At 37.8% G+C, this 17312-nt stretch overlaps 1 protein-coding gene across 1 annotated transcript in view; it reads right to left on the bottom strand.

Annotated features, from left to right (window-relative positions):
- VWA8 (von Willebrand factor A domain containing 8) overlaps positions 1–17312 on the bottom strand; it is a 403894-nt gene that overhangs the window by 248872 nt on the left and 137710 nt on the right. Inside the window, exons 16-19 of the mRNA XM_036297783.1 lie at positions 17110–17187; positions 9991–10106; positions 5558–5664; positions 991–1097 (exon numbers count right to left, since the gene is read on the bottom strand). Of these exons, the coding sequence (XP_036153676.1) occupies positions 991–1097; positions 5558–5664; positions 9991–10106; positions 17110–17187 (408 nt within the window). The remainder of the gene's footprint in view (positions 1–990; positions 1098–5557; positions 5665–9990; positions 10107–17109; positions 17188–17312) is intronic.

Genomic DNA, 17312 nt, shown 5'->3' on the forward strand with positions numbered 1-17312 from the left:
TTCAATATCTCTAAATCCTTAATATAGTGAAAACAGTAGGTAGTTTTTCTAACATACGTTGTAAATGTAAGGCTATTATTTACATGCAGATTAGTGACCAAATATTACAGAAAAAATTTTAGTATGTGTTTTATTATAAAATAAATAACCAATTGACAGAAAATCTGGAAAGGAAAAACTATTTAATTATGAGTGATTTCCTCTGGAAAAAAATCTTATTAAAGTAAACATCTACAATAAAGCATTCTGTGTACAAACTTATTTCTGTCTTAACAGAAGGACCATAATTATAGGTTTTGCAAGTGGAAATTGTCTACTGTCTTCCCTTAAAAAAAAAAAAAAAAAAAAAAAAAAAGAAGGAAAAGTAAAGGCTGGAAAAATACTAAAATTTTTCCAAAAAAGGAAAAGAATATGAAGGAAAGAATGCACTGGACAGCTCCAGCCAGGTGGCTCAGTTGGTTAGAGTGTTGTGTACACCAACAAGTAGCAGGTTCTATTCTGGTCACGGCACATACCTAGGTTGTGGGTTTGAACCCTGATTGGGGACCATTCAGGAGGCAACTGATCAATGTTTCACTCTCACATTGATGTTCTTCTCTCTCTCTCTCTCTAAAAATTAATAAGCACATCTTCAGCTGAGGATAAAAAAAAAGAATGCATAGGACACATCCTTCTTTAAACTAAAATTATTTAACCAATAGGAAAGCAAAAGAGAGGATATTCTACTTTGTTTTTAATTTAATAATCTATTCATTTTATTAACCTGAAGTATAGTATATGTATGCATATAAAATTTATTATACTCTACTTATAGCAGCAGCTCTTCCAGCATCATAATGCATTAATGGAAGGTGTTTAAACACTTCACTTTGCATCATCTGAATTGAATTTAGCAAATTATAAAAATAATTAAACAGTTTCACTTGAATCAGAATGAACTACTACAATGTAAGTGGTGATTTATCCATGAATGCAAAGCAGGGATTTTACCTGAATGTTGTCGTAGAACAGAACATCAGGCACTTTCATTTTCTCGTGGGCATTATAGATTGGTGTACTAATAGCGCCAATTCTCAGAGAGCCAGATGCTATTTCACCTAAAAATTTCACACAGGACAGAGAATTACCTGCAGAATTGTCCTCACAGAAGTCAAATTCAGCCCATACAAAATGCAATGCAGCATCTTTAATATCCTGTGGATTCGTCAAGGAATTTTAATTTAACATATAAAAGAAATAAGCTTTAAGGTGGTATGGTAATAAAAACCTTGAAGGTGTTTTACTCGCTAGAGAGTTTTTAGCTTTACATAAAAAGCTTAAAGCTCTACAAAAAGCTTTCAATGATCCAAAATATAATCCTATATAATAAAAGGGTAATATGCAAATTGACCCTAACGGGGGACCAACCAGAAATGACCGGTCACTATGACGCACACTGACCACCAGAGTGCAGACACTCAACGCAGGAGCTTCCCCCTGGTGGTCAGTGTGCTCCCACAGGGGGAGCGCCACTCAGCCACAAGCACAGCTGAGGGCTGCGAGCACAGCAGTGGTAGCGGAGCATCTCCCACCTCCTAGGCAGCACTAAGGATGGTGTAGGCCTGCCCATGGGGAGCGGGCCTGAGCCATCCGTTGGATACCCCCTGAGGGCTCCCGGGCTGCTAGAGGGATGTCTGACTGCCAGCTTAGGCTTGATCCCCTAGGGACATCCCCCAAGGGGTCCTGGCCTATGCCCTCTCAGGCTGAGGGCCCCCCTGAGCCTCTGGTAAAATATAATTAAAACAATGTATGTAGCAAACAGCATATAGATAAAATTGAGAGAAAACAAAACTCAGATCTCAGTCAAGTAACCGTAATAAGCTTGTTCAGTCCAAGACTATCACACATATATAAGCCAAATACACATTCAAAAGCTCTGAAGTACTTGAATATAATTTTTTCAGAACCCACTCATTCAAAACCCCATATGAGAATCCCCTAGATAGCTAGTCAAAGATAAAAATGAACCAATCCATGCCAGGCCTCCCAAATTACTATATTCAGAGATGATCCAGGAGAAATGTATTTTCCAATAAGCACCCCAGGTGCTACACAATTTTGTGATAATTAATTATTATTGCAATGTCTCTTATAGTTGGTCTAGAATAGAATCCTAGCTCCTTGAAGCCAGGAAACTAAATATTAAGTTTCTTGAAGTCAAGGAACATCTTTCATGTATATTCTCTACAGTAACCAGGCATATATGTTCACTGTCTAATAGATGCCAAGGTCAATAATAATAAACTGCCTGGCTGGTGTTGCTCAGTGGTTGAACATTGACCTATGAACCAGGAGGTCACGGTTCAATTCTGATCAGGGCACATGCCTGGGTTGCAAGCTGGATCCCCAGTGTGGGGTGTGCAGAAGGCAGCCAATCAATAATTCTCTCTCATCATTGATGTTTCTATCTCTCTCTCCCCTCCTCTCTGAAATCAATAAAAGTAGATTTTTAAAAAGGTTAAAACATAATAATAATAATACTAATAGTAATAGTTGCAGTAATTCTGATGATTACAATAATAGAAGCTATCATTCACTCAGAACCATCTACGTGCCAGATCCCAAACTAGGAGCTTCAGCTTATTGTTTTCTCATATAATTTCATTTTATTTTCCTAATAATGAGACAAGAATTATGAAGAAGGTAAAAAAAAAAATAAGTTAGAATGGATACAGCTAAAAATAGAACTAATGTTCTTTCTGCCATGTGGGGTAGTTCAATCTTTGACTCCAAATAATATTCCATCCTATGGAAATACCCTAGCAAGCAGGTAGACAATTATAATCCTAAAATAACTGACCCATCTTTTCCCTCCCTACTTTTAATAAGAAAGTTTCTATTTGTGTGCTAAAGCATTTTAAAAGACAAGGTGAAAAAGCAACATTTGCGTCTGTGTAGCACCGTGAACAATTTTAAGCTAAAAATAATTAAACTGTCACCCTGCTTAATCACTGCTGGGTGCTACACACTTGCCACACAGCACAGTAGACCTCATTTTTCAGTAGATCCTCACCATTGCCTTTTGTCTACAAGTTCCATAGAGAAAAGAACTATAAGCTGTCGCTAAGGATTTATTTTATTTTACTACCATCAGGTCTCTGAAATAGACCAAATATAAAACTGTAAAAGGAAAGACCAGGACTGTGGAAGTGAATTTACTATATACTTGTATGTTGAGATGACACACATAATTTCAGATTCAAACAATAATCAGATATCATCTATGGTTTAGTTTATCGATATATTTACTTAGTACATTTAGGGAAGTGGTTGGCGAACTGCAGCTGGCGAGCCACATGCGGCTCTTTGGCCCCTTGAGTGTGGCTCTTCCACAAAATACCACATGCGGGCGCACATGTACAGTACGATGGAAACTTCGTGGTCCATGCGCAGAAGTCGGTATTTTGTGGAAGAGCCACACTCAAGGGGCCAAAGAGCCGCATGTGGCTCGCAAGCCACAGTTTGCCGACCACTGATTTAGGGCATTAGTACAATTTAATTCAACGAACCCATATTTATTGTTAAAATTTCAAGATAAAAAAGAGCATGGTGATATTATAGTTCCCTGGGAGAAATCTGGCTAACGATCTAAGAAATCTCAGAGGAGGCATTATTATTATAAATCTGTTAAGTCCTCAGACTGGTAGGCTCAAAACCTGATTTTGTCCTCACAACAGAGGACAAATCTAACTTTCAGGAAATTATTAAAGACATAAATTCTGATCTATATGCAATTTTTATATATAAAGCCAGAATTGCAAAGTATTACATTGCAATGAAAACTGCAACTTTCATATGGACTATATGACATACTGGTTATCCTATCAGCATATTATCTAGAGCAATGGTTCTCAACCTTCCTAATGCCGTGACCCTTTAATACAGTTCCTCATGTTGTGGTGACCCCCAACCATAAAATTATTTTCGTTGCTACTTCATAACTGTAATTTTGCTACTGTTATGAATCATAATGTAAATATCTGATCTGCAGGATGTATTTTCATTTTTACAAATTGAACATAATTAAAGCATAGTGATTAATCACAAAAACAATATGTAATTATATATGTGTTTTCTGATGGTCTTAGGCGACCCCTGTGAAAGGGTCATTTGACCCCCAAAGGGGTCGCCACCCACAGGTTGAGAACCGCTGATCTAGAGGAAGACCTGCATTAAAAAAGCTAAATTCGTATCAGAATGTTGCTTGGTGAGCATGGTCCCTAAACAAAGAAATGAATTAGCCTAGCTGGCGTGGCTTAGTGTTTGACCATTGACCTATGCACCAGGAGATCAAGGTTTGATTCCCGGTCAGGGCACATGCGAGGGTTGCAGGCTGAATCCCCAGTAGGGGACGTGCAGGAGGCAGCCGATCCATGATTCTCTCTCATCATTGATGTTTTCTATCTCTTTCTCTCTCTTCCTTCCTTACTCAAATCACTAAAATTATGTTTTAAAAAAAGTAAAGTGAATTAAATGAATTTTCCAAAAGAGAGAACATTAAAGATGAATGGAATCAGAGCAATCAAAAGCCTCTTGACTTAGGTCCCTTATCCTCTACACAAAGCTTAGATGGGACAGCTAACACTGCCCTGTTACCAAAACTAAACAATCTATAGTCTGAATGATGCAGTCTTTCTTTGTATATGTCAAAAAACTCAATCAAATAACATTACAGTCTAAAAAGTATAAAAATTATCCTGTCTCTGAACTGGCTCTGTGTACCTATACTCAGATCCATCAGTATGCAGAGCTTATCATTTTACTTTTGAAAAAGTCATCTTATTTTCTTAATATCAAATTCAGTGTATCCCCAACAATTAAAAAACAACGACTTCAAAGAAAACACCAATAGTTCCCTTTGGAGAATGGGCACACATTGCATGTTTTGATAAAACAGGTCATTAATACCTCAAAAATCATAGAACCTTTCATTGTGCTCTAATTGAAGAATGAGGATCTTTCATAGGAAGAGTTAAATCTCCCCCCAATTCAAAATTATACATATGGCTCTTCAGGAAAAAAGTACCAAAAAAGACAATATGTGGACATGGAATATTAGGAACGTATGGAATAGTACTCTGAATATTATTTTAGTCTATCTCAACCTAGAATCACTTCCCATTAGACACATCTGGTCCTCAAAATGTAAATGTTGTGCAAGGAAAACAGAATTTTAGATGCTAAGGTGGAATATAGTTGGATAAAAGGTTAAATAAAACCACTAAGTTTATTTACAGCAGAAATTCTGAGAGACTTTAACATGTTCACCTCAACAGTAACTCTTGGAGGAGTGGGAGTGGGCATGGGGGGAGGACCTGTCTCTGGTATGGAAATAAAGGAAGTACTCTTTTAAGTGGGTTTCAAATTAAATTTTAAAAAAAATTTTTTTAAAGATTCATTTTTTTCAACCCTAAATAAAATAAAATAAATGAAAAACAGTCATTTTTTAATTTAAAGTTGATAACAGAAAACATTCGATAGTTATTTCACTTAAAAGGGAAAGAAACCAAATACTTACATTTGTAATCCTCCAGTTCTGGTTCTAGATTATCATCAGTACTTATTTCTATTGAAGCATCTGCCAGATTTTTTTCTAATGCTGACCTTGCAAGGCTTGGTAAAAACCTGTGGGGTGGGGTGGGAGGAGGGGGGCGATTAGTGACAAAGTCAAAGCTTTCTGTGATCCCTAAATATCTTTTGACATGTGTACACACACACACACACACACACACACATACACACACACACACGGTAATTACAACCAATTAAGGAAGTTCAATCTGGAAGTGTGAAATACAAATAGTAAATAAATTACATGTACATGTGACAATAAAGTATATGTTTATTGAATCTCCTTTTAATAAGTAAAACTCATTTGTAATTAGTATTCTTCATTTATATACAACATTTTGCAGGACAAGATAGATAATTTGCTTTTGAAAATGGATTTAGTATACTTCATAAATCTTGTTTATCATTTAACTGGCTTATCAAATTTTCTTAAATAGATAAAACAATAATGCAATAATGTACTTTAACCTGCTCCAAGTTGGCAACCACAAATTCAAATTAGTGAAAGTGGATTAATGAGGTTTCTTTTACTTTCTAACACATATTATTGAGTAAGTTTAATATTATCCAACTTGATTCTTCCTTCCATTTAAAATATGTACCTGCTTATCTATTCTATATGTATTTTTGTCCAAATAACACTCTGCATTTATCAGTCATACGAGCATTATAGTGTCTTTTAAAAATAAACATTACTATTATTATTATTTACTCCCAGCAAAAAAAGAATTGGAAAGTTTCTAGTTTTGGTAGGTCTTGATTATAAGAAAAACAAAAGAAAGATTCAACATATTCTGAGAAACCCAGAAACAGAAGCAGTTGCCCTAAGCTAACTCAAATAACTGTGTCTTTGTCACAGGTATGGAATAGGACCTTCAGATTAAAGAATAAAAGGATTTCTCAGGATGGTAGCATGAGAAGCTAGAACAAGGATAGGGGATACTTCCAAATTACTAGCCCTGAGGGGAGAAGTATTAGTAGTAAGAGTGAGAGAAAAAGACTGGGGCTCAGTGGATGTCCAGCAGCCTTTTTACACATTAATTACTTACACGTTAATTAATTTACAACTGTGATTTTAAATGTTAAATATATAAACAGTACTGAAATATTTAAGATAACTTAAGGTGCCCTGGCTGGGTAGTACAGTTGGTTGGAGTGTTGTCCCATATACTAAAAGGTAGCGGGTTCAATTCCTAGTCGGCTCATATCAAGGTTGCGGGTTTGATCCCTGCTTGGGTCGTGTTTGCGAGCCAACTGATAAATGTTTCTCTCTCTTCTACATGCCTCCTTATAGATACATATAAGTCTATCTATGAGGTAATATCAAAAAGTAGAATTGTCACATGATATGGTATTAATATATTTTGGCATAAAGATACTGTATGATCAACCCCAAAGTTATGAAACGAGGGCAGTAATAAAAGTTTACTTCCTGCTGATGGGCACTTAGGTGGTTTCCAAATCTTAGCAATGGTAAATTGTGCTGCTATGAATACAGGGGTGCATATATCCTTTCTGATTGGTGTTTCTAGTTTCTTGGGATATATTCCTAGTAGTGGGATCCCTGGGTCAAATGGGAGTTAAATTTTTAATTTTTTGAGGAAACTCCAAAACAGTATTTTCCACAGTGGCTGCACCAGTCTGCATTCCCACCAGCAGTGCATGAGGGTTCCTTTTTCTCCACATCCTTGCCAGCACTTGTCATTTGTTGATAGGTTGATGATAGCCATTCTGACAGGTGTGAGGTGGTACCTCATTGTCGTTTTGATTTGTATGTCACGGATGATTAGTGATTTTGAGCATGTTTTCATGTGTCTCTTGGCCTTCTGTATGTCTTCTTTTGAAAAGTATCTATTTAGGTCCATTGCCCATTTTTTGATTGGGTTGTTTACATTCCTTTTGTTAAGTTGTATGAGCTCCCTGTAAATGTTGGAGATTAAACCCGTATCGGAGATAACATTGCCAAATATGTTCTCCCATGCAGTGGGCTTCCTAGTTGTTTTGTCGATGGTTTCTTTTGCTGTGCTGAAGCTTTTTATTTTGATGTAGTCCCATATGTTTATTTTCTCTTTAGTTTCCAATGCCCTAGGAGCTGTATTGGTGAAGATATTGCTTCGGCATATGTCTGAGATTTTGCTGCCTGTGGATTCCTCTAGGATTTTTATGGTTTCCTATCTTATGCTTAAGTCCTTTATCCTTTTGTGTTTATTTTTGTGTATGGTATAAGTTGATGGTCTAGTTTCATTTTTTTGCATGTATCTGTCCAATTTTCCCAACAACATTTATTGAAGAGACTGTCTTGATTCCATTGTATGCTCTTGTCCCCTTTGTCAAATATTAATTGAGCATAGTGGTTTGGGTCGATTTCTGGGTTCTCTATTCCATTGGTCTATATGTCTGTTCTTGTGCCAGTACCAGGCAGTTTTGAGAAGAATGGCTTTGTAATATAGCTTGAGTGGATTAAAAAACTGTGGTACATCTACACGATGGAATACTGCGCTGTTGTAAAAAGGAAGGAACTCCTACCATTTGCAACAGCATGGATGGATCTGAAGAGCATTATGCTAAGTGAAATAAGCCAGTCAGAGAAAGACAAATATCACATGATCTCACTCATTTGTGGAATATAATGAACAACATAAACTGATGAACAAAAACAGATCCAGAGACAGAGAATCATTCATCAGACAGTCAAACCTCAGAGGGAAGGCAGGGGAGGATGGCGGGAAGGGAGAGAGATCAACCAAAGAACCAAAGGACTTGTATGCATGCATATAAGCATAACCAAAGGACATAGGCACGAGGAGGGTGAGGGCACGAGTGGAGGTGGGTGGGGGGGAATAGGGGGATAAGGACACATATGTAATATCTTAAACAATAAAGAAAAAATAAACAACAAAAAAAAGTTTACTTCCTTCCACTCATGAAAAAATTAATTTTTACAGGTAAAAAAGTATAAAATGATAGCTATCATCTTAATTTCATTTATTTTGTCAATAATGAAGTTGAGCATCTTTTCTGTATGTTTGAAATATTTCATACTTAAAAACTTGAAAAACTAAAAAATGCTTACTTTCCATACTCATAAATATTTCACTGAATTAAATAGCTCATTTTTCCAGTGTTATTAACTAACCACAATAAAACTCTATTTTGTTACCATTCCATGACCCTTTGCAAATAAGTCAAATAACTATTTTGTGTATGCATCACCTATTTACTTTTGGAAGGTTACAGAGTCAAGTTTTCTCTATTTGCTTATTTCCACCTCTACTGGATCCATTTCCATTCTTTTTGTGGTTACCTAAAATTTATATGTGCATATTTGATCAATTAACATTACTTGATTTATTTTTATTTGCTTTTTTAATAAAGGAGATTGAAAGTTGATTTAACTACCAGGGTGTATATCAAGACCCATAAAATGTGATTATTTCATTCTAATATATCCAAAGTATTAGGCTCCAAAAGTGGTTTACATTGCTTAGCATTGACTATTTATTTCTATTAACAAAGTCTGACTAAAAAAATACTGGGTACATAATGAATCTACCTATTTCTCTGTCTATATTTTCTTCATTTTATAACCCTGAAAAAGAAGCTCTTAAAGCATTTTTCCTAATTTTCCTTTGGAAGTCTAATGTTCTTTTTTTTTTTTAATTAAATCTTTATTGTTCAGATTATTACAGTTGTTCCTCTTTTTTTTCCCCCATAGCTCTCCTCCACCCAGTTCCCACCCCACCCTCGGCCCTTACCCCTCCCACTGTCCTCATCCATAGGTCTATGATTTTTGTCCAGTCTCTTCCTGCTAATGTTCTTTTAATTTAAAGGGAATTTATTATTTCTCATAATTACTAGTTATTCAAAGAATTACTATAAAGACACTGGAGAGGAGCCTCATTATGGATGGCTACACTACGAGAGAACAAATTCAAGTCACAACACAAGGAGATCGGGCCTAAACTGGCAGTCAGACATCCTCCAAGGGGTCCCGGATTGGAGAGGGTGCAGGTTGGGCTGAGAGAACCCCCAAACCCCATGCACGAATTTTGTGCACCAAGCCTCTAGTTAAGTATAATAATTAAGAACACTAACTCAGAAAACACATGATCCTGGTGTTCAATTCTCAAACATACTTTTACTTATTTACCACTATGTGACCCCGCCTTCCCTCATGTGACTTAAGAAGTTTTCTTATCTATAAAGTACCTCTTAAAATTGTTGTTATACCTACATAAGATATGTTCTGAAAGTTGAACATAAGGCTGAAACAGCTACATATTCAGAACAATACTTTTACAGACTATTAATTAAACTTATGTTACTATTTTAGCAAAGATGCAGAAACCTGAATTCAGTAAGACAGGAGAATATGGTTACCTGGAAAGGCAGGCTTTAGTGACAGCACTGTGAAGATTTTCATTAGGGTACTGTGACAGCCGACGAGAAATTCGCAACAGCTGTCTGGTAGAAAGTGATGCTGCCAATGACTGTGCCTATTAAAAGGCAAAGACAGCCTGTTAAGAGTCTTGTTTCAACTTGCTGCAAGTCCCTTTAGATGGTTATCATAGCAGAATTCATTATTCCTGAAGGACAAGGCCAAACTTAAATAAATATGCACTGTTACTGAATTACAAATAAAAATAAATAGAAACCAATTAACATTTAAAACATTCTTGAAGATAGTCTTTTTAATCTATAAAAATGTTTATCAATTAAAGTGTTTTCACTGTACTAAAAGCTGTGTATACATGTTTTTGGGGGGAGGTGGAGGTTAAATGAAGGAAGGATATAACATAATACAGGTCACTCTCGACTTAAAAATAGCCCTTATGTACAATAAACTGTTTTTTAATTTTTTTCTGTTTATACAAAGCTGAACTGTTAATATATCCTGAAAATGCTTGGAGCTTTAAGTAAACTATGGCTTTTGAAATACTGAAAAAGATTAATGGGCAATTAGGCTGCGGACCCACAGAGATGTCAACAAGTCACTTGGGTAGTAGCTTGCTGTTCAGAATCCTTCCCCCATACTGCCAGAATAATTTACTTGTTTTCTTATACTTCCCCAAATCCCAATAGCAGAGTTGCTAGTACAGAACTTAGGAAATGTAAATACCAATAAATACTTGCTAACTTGAATTTAAAATGATCTTGGCAGAAAGCATAATGTAATGGCAAAGTTTATAAGCTCTGAAATCAGACATATCAGGCTCCCATTTATTAGCTATGTGACCTTGAGAAACTTCTTAATCTCTTTGGGCCTCAGTTTCTCATCTTTAAAATGACAATAATAATGCCTTCATCTTTAAGGTTGTTATGAGGATTCAATTAGAAAATTATTCTAAAGCACTTAGTACAGGTCCAACACATATGAATATGTAACAAATACCAGTAATTATTAAAAGTCAGCCTCTTCAATGCCCTAACCGTTTGGCTCAGTGGATAGAGCGTCGGCCTGCGGACTGAAGGGTCCCAGGTTCGATTCCAGTCAAGGGCATGTACCTTGGTTGCGGGCACATCCCCAGTGGGGGACGTGCAGGAGACAGCCAATCGATGTTTCTCTCTCATCAATGTTTCTGACTCTCTATCCCTCTCCCTTCCACTCTGTAAAAAATCAATAAAATATATTAAAAAAAAAAAGTCAGCCTCTTCAAAATGAAAAAAAAAAAAGCTTAACAGAGAACGAAGATGTGGCCTGTATAATAGAATGAATTTAATAAATCAGATTATTACTGGCCTAATTCCTAACGTAGATCACTAACATTAGGAGATAAGGTTTTTCAATGAAAACCAGAGTAAATAACTTTTGAAGCAACTAGCTCTTTGAAATGTCACAGCGAGTGATAAGAGCAGTATAGTGGCCCTAAGCACCTAAGGGAGCAGAGAAGGGGACTCTATGACATTAACAAAGGGTTCAAAATGGATGTTGGGAGGATGCAAAAGGCATACTATTTTTTGCTTATTTCAACATTTCTTTTAAGGTCATTTCTGTATGTCCTAAGGTAGAAAGAATGAATTGATTTCTCCTTCCTCATGTATTTCATAGTTCTATGAAACTCTGATCTGCTATTATTAATATTACACTTCAGTTATGACAGGGGTTAAATGACCCTTCAGGAACTAGTTTGAAAGCATGACCACCACTTATGAAATATCCTTTTTATCTATTAAAAACACATTCTAAGTTTCAAATAACTCATTTATAAGCAAACATTGGTTCATCTTTATTTCCAACAAATTTGCATTCTAAACATGGAGACAATATTTAAATATAAGAAGGAAAATGTTGCAACTCAAAATAGCATATAATTTACTGCCAAAATAAGTGGAGCACTTGACAACTGCATAGGGGGTTATAATGCTCAAATGGAAAAAAAGAAATACTATGAACAAAGGCATGAATGCAAAAGGAACAGAAATACATACAGAACATGAGGAAGCCAGCCCAGCTTTATTAGAGGGTCCTGCTGGAAGTCTTGCTCCCAAATATCAAAGACTGACACTTTGAGGTATTTGGCCTGGCTCCTAAAGGCAGTAGAACTTTCTTATGTGCAACACAGTAACATGACTTTAGAAAGATTAATTTGGCAGCAGTTGAAGGACAGTAATCTACCTACCAAAAGATAAAGTCTTACAGTAAGGTTATTGGCAAAAAGAACGGAGGGAAGGGATCAACACTTGCTTCAAAGGACTTGGCAACTGATGGATATGAGAAAGAAAAAAGAATTGCGGGGAAGATTATTTCAGCTGGTATGGCTGAAAGTATCAGAAGTTAAACATGACCAGCAATTCCCATCCTTTATACCTGGGACCATGAAAAATTCCTACCTTAATCATGGAAAATGTTTGACAAACGACTCTAACCAGAGATTCCCATGACAAGAATCCTATTAAACCATAACGCAACTTCGTAAGGTATAGCATTCTAATCTCATCCCAAGCATGACACAGTTCAGGCCTCATATTTCATTCAGTAATGATTTCGCATGAATTTCAAAAATTCCCATTAGGATAGGAAAAGGGCTTTTCTTTTTCTTTGCTGTAGCCTGCCACAATTTATGAGAAGCACCTGTTAATTTAATCCCAAGATTGTTAGCTCCTCTGATTCAAACAGCTCCCTGTTCAAACTACAAGACAAGATAAGCTACTCTCAAGGCTACATACACTCTTACATACTTCTCCTCCCTGCTATTTTCACAATTCAGGGATAATTTCCCCAAGAAGTCTCTAATAGAAAGTCCCCTACCTCCAACCTCTTCAAACTTTTGAACTCTTCTTAACTTTTGCTCTAAGAATGTTTTACAGACTTTGGAAAAATACTGATAAGATGCCTCCCTAGGACATCTGCCTGTATTGTCTCCAGACGAACAAACAAACTACAACCCCTCTGATGTCTGCTCAATTTCAGCCCCCAAATCCCTCTCCCTTCCTTGTCACCTAGCAACAGCAGCCAAGGCTTTAAAAGGGAGAATGCAGCTTTTGTTCTTTGCCCTTGTATTGATTAGCAATGCACCAGACCTCTCCCTTTGGGGAAAGTAAAATAAACTTTCTCTCTCCATCCATCTCTTCTTTTAGTTGTGAATTCTTTCACAGCCTGCATCACTGGCCAAAAAACCCTAACAATATCAACTACTTCAGTTAATATAAAAATGCTTCACAATAGCATCCAGTGTTAAAAAATCAGAATGAAGCTTTACAATCAGCCACTTTAGTGTTAAATAAAAGGTTTGGTTATCTCTGCTCTCACATTAGTCATTAAAAAATGAGAGTGTACTTTAGTTGAAAAATCCCTAATATATTTAACATTTATAATATCAAATTTCCAAACGAGCAAGTGAGGGTGTTAGCACATTCCCTTAGTTACCATGGTTATGCAGTTTAAGAGTACACCTTAAGGATTTTTCATGTTAGCATACTTAAAAATAGTACTTCAGCTTAAAGATATAAAAATTCTGATCAAAATTATTAAAAATAATTTTTCTCTTACACCTCTTAAAGACATTTCTTTTACAAAAATATAACATGTTCTCAGGGAGACAAAACTCTAAAGACAATCTATTAATTAATTTATTCATTCCTTCATCAAACATCTAAGGGCCTACTATAGGCTAGGTACCAGATTAGGAAATGGAAATAAAGGAATGAATAAGAAGTGGCCTCAAGGAGTTCATATTCTAATTGGAGAGATAAAAATACACTGTGCTGCAGTTGCAATAGGTCAATATGAGAAATCTATGCCAAATGTCATAAAGCAGACTGGATATAGAGGTTACTTCTGCCTAAGGGGACTGAAAGACACCTGATAGAAAAGGCAACCTGAGTGCAAGTGGACAGAAGGAAAACGCATTCCAGGCATCATCTAAGGCAGAGGCATGTGGGTCGCCCGCTGCTCCAAAGGTTTCCTTTAACGAGCAGTCGCCAACCTTTCAGACCTCATGGATCACCAGTGGTCTGCGGACCACTGGTTGGCAACCGCTGGGTTAAACAATGAGCCTAAAAGACAGCAAGAAGCAAACTGTGGTAGAACTGAGGGTGCTTCAAGAGAGACTATAAGAAATGAGGCAGGAAAAGCAGCCAGGGTGAGATGGAACTTAGCAGGTATGCTTAGAAGGTTGTGCTTCAGTCTACAGACAAAGAGAATCCATCTCTTAACAGTTTTAAAGAAGGGGAGAACTTAGGAAATGGATTTGGGAAAGATCACTCCTGGGACAATATGGAAAATTCATCCATTCATTCATTCATTTAGCAGATATTTGTTGAACATCTACTATGTGGTAGGTAAAGTTCCAGATACAGAAGCAACTACAACAATAAAACCTCGCCATCCAAGAACTAAAATCTGAGGGAAAATGGACAATAAAAAATGAGTAAAACAGGCTAGCTAGAGTGGCTCAGTTGGTTGAGTGTCGTCCTGTGCACCGAGGGGTTGCCGGTTCAATCCCCGTCAGGACACATATGGAAGGCAGCCAATCGATATTTCTTTTTCCTCTCTCTCTCTTTCATCTCTCTCCCTCTCTCCTTCTCCTCTCCTCTTCCTCCTCCTTCTCCTCTTCCTCCTCCTCTTCTTATTCTTCTTTCTCCCCCCCCCCCCCTCACAGCATGGCCTCAGGTGAGGATGTAAAAAAAAAGGAACAAAATATATATTTTTGACAAAGGGTAATAAGCCCTATGAAGAACCTTAAAACAAAGAGAAAGAAATAAAATGTGGAAGATATGTGATTCTAAATAGAGTGCTTCAGGAAGTCCTCACTAAAAAGGAGACATCTGAGTAAATACAAAAGGGGTGAAGGAGCAAACCTATAGCTACCTTCGTGCAGCAATTGTGGCAGAGGAAACACCAAGTGGCAAGGGCCCTGAGGCAGGCACAAGTGTGTTCAAGAAACAGCAAGGAGAATGGTGTAGCTGAAAAGAATGAGTAGTTGGAGATGAGGTCTCCTGTGCCAGTTAGGAAATGGTCCCCACAAACAACTTGCAAATTTTACCTTTTATGGCAAAGCTGACACTGCAGATAACATTAAAGATTTCTGAGATGTGGAGATTATCCTGAATTATCTGGATGGCCACTAAATGCAATCTTATGTATCCTTATGAAATAGAGGCAGAAAAAGATTTGACACAGCCCTAACCGGTTTGGCTCAGTGGATAGAGCGTCGGCCTGCAGACTCAAGGGTCTCAAGTTCGACTCCAGTCAAGGGTACGTACCTTGGTTGCGGGCACATCCCCAGTAGGGAGTGTGGAGGAGGCAGCTGATTGATGTCTCGCTCTCATCAACGTTTCTAACTCTCTATCCCTCTCCCTTCCTCTCTGTAAAAAATCAATAAAATATATTTAAAAAAAAAAAGATTTCACACAGACACACAGCCGAAAAGGTGATCTGAAGATAGAGGCAGAGACTGAAATGACAAGTCAAGGAATCCCAGCAGCCACCAGAAACTGAAAGATGAAAGGAATGTAGTAATCCTTTGAGCTTCCAAGGGGATGTGACCCTGCTGATACCTGATTTCAGCTCAGTGATACCCATTTCAAAATTCTGGTGTCCAGAGCTGTGAGAAAATAAACTTTTGTCATAAACCACCAATTTATAGTAATCCTATATAATAAAAGGCTAATATGCAAATTGTCCCCTCGACCAGGAGTTTGACCAGGAGTTCAACCAGGGGGTGCGGCCAGCCGGCCAACCACCGTTGGCCTCCCCCCACCCCAGCCGGCCCCACCCCCAATCACCCTCCCAAACCCAATCGGGGGCGGGGCCAGCCAGGCCCCACCCATGCACAAATTTGTGCACCAGGCCTCTAGTTTGTTATAACAGGTACAGGAAAAGTAATAGAGGGCCACAAGAGGAATGGATATTGGTGAAGAGGGCAGACAAGAGGAAATAACAATATTCTAGGAGAAACATTATGAAATCCAATACTAGGATAGTTACTGACAATAGATAAGAGCACAGTTTACACAGCAAGATGTTAAATTGATGAGATATTCTTTCAGGGTAAGTAGAAATAGTGGGAAAGCAAGGAATAAACAATGATGTCAAAGTTTCTAATTTAGGTAATTTGGTATCCAGGTTATTAACAAAGTCAGGAAATTATATAAGGAATATGTTGATATAAAGGGGAAAGATCATTTAGTTCTATATCCCATCACCACAACATCCTTATGAGGTACAGCCACTATTCCTATTTTGCAGATGAGAACACTGAGACTCAGAATTAGTGACAGCCCTAGATCTTTCCAAAATACTATCCCAGCATGGAAATACAATCTATATATATAAAAGCCAAGCGACCAGAATAACAAAATGAACAGAACGACTGGTCGCTATGATGTGCACTGTGGAGGCCAATCGGCCTGATCAGGGCCCCAATCGGCCCCCAATCTCCTGCAGCTCCGCCCCCTGGCTAACCTGGCCCCTGATTGGCCCCCCACCCTGATCAGGGGCGGGGCCTGCCAGCCAACCTCCCATGGCCCCTCCCCCTGGCTGGCCCCACCCCCGATCGGCCCCCCTCACCCCAATTGAGTGCAGGGCCAGCTAGCCAACCTCACACATCCCCTCCCCCACCGGCCTGGCCCTGATTGACCCCCACCAGGGCAGGCCAGCCAGACCCCACCCATGCACAAGTTCGTGCATGGGCCTCTAGTTATACATAAAGAACAAATCAGAAAAGAAAAGTTAGAAGGTGAAGAAAAAGATGTAGGCATTATCTTAGAGATGGTACTTGAAGCCATAAGAAACGATGAAATTGCTCAGCATAGGAGGTAGAAGAAACAGGGCCAAACCCCAGGAGTACCGAGTACGCCTCTAGAGCCAAAGTTGTTTTCTATAATATCAGCCATGAGGAGCTAGAAGAATGTTAAAATCATTGAAAGAGTGCGACATATGCATAGGACAAAACATAACACAGGAATAAAAATGCCAGCTTAAAAAACAGATTTTAAAGCACTGAACTCTAAGAACAAAAAGCAGCAGCCTATCAGCAATAGAAAATCCAGACTTACCGTTGGATCCTGTGTCTCTCTGAGTTTGTGTGTAAATGATAACAATTTGTCCAAAGCTTCCTGAGGAATATTTGGTACCTATTTATGAGAGAATTGAGGAAAGACAGAAAGAATGATTTGGCATATCTGATAATCATAAATTATGGCTACTTAGTAACTTATATTAGAATTACACTATTAGAAAAACTCTGATTACAGTTTAC

This window comes from Myotis myotis, unplaced genomic scaffold, assembly GCF_014108235.1.
Source record: "Myotis myotis isolate mMyoMyo1 unplaced genomic scaffold, mMyoMyo1.p scaffold_m19_p_3, whole genome shotgun sequence".
In the NCBI taxonomy this organism is placed as follows: domain Eukaryota; kingdom Metazoa; phylum Chordata; class Mammalia; order Chiroptera; family Vespertilionidae; genus Myotis; species Myotis myotis.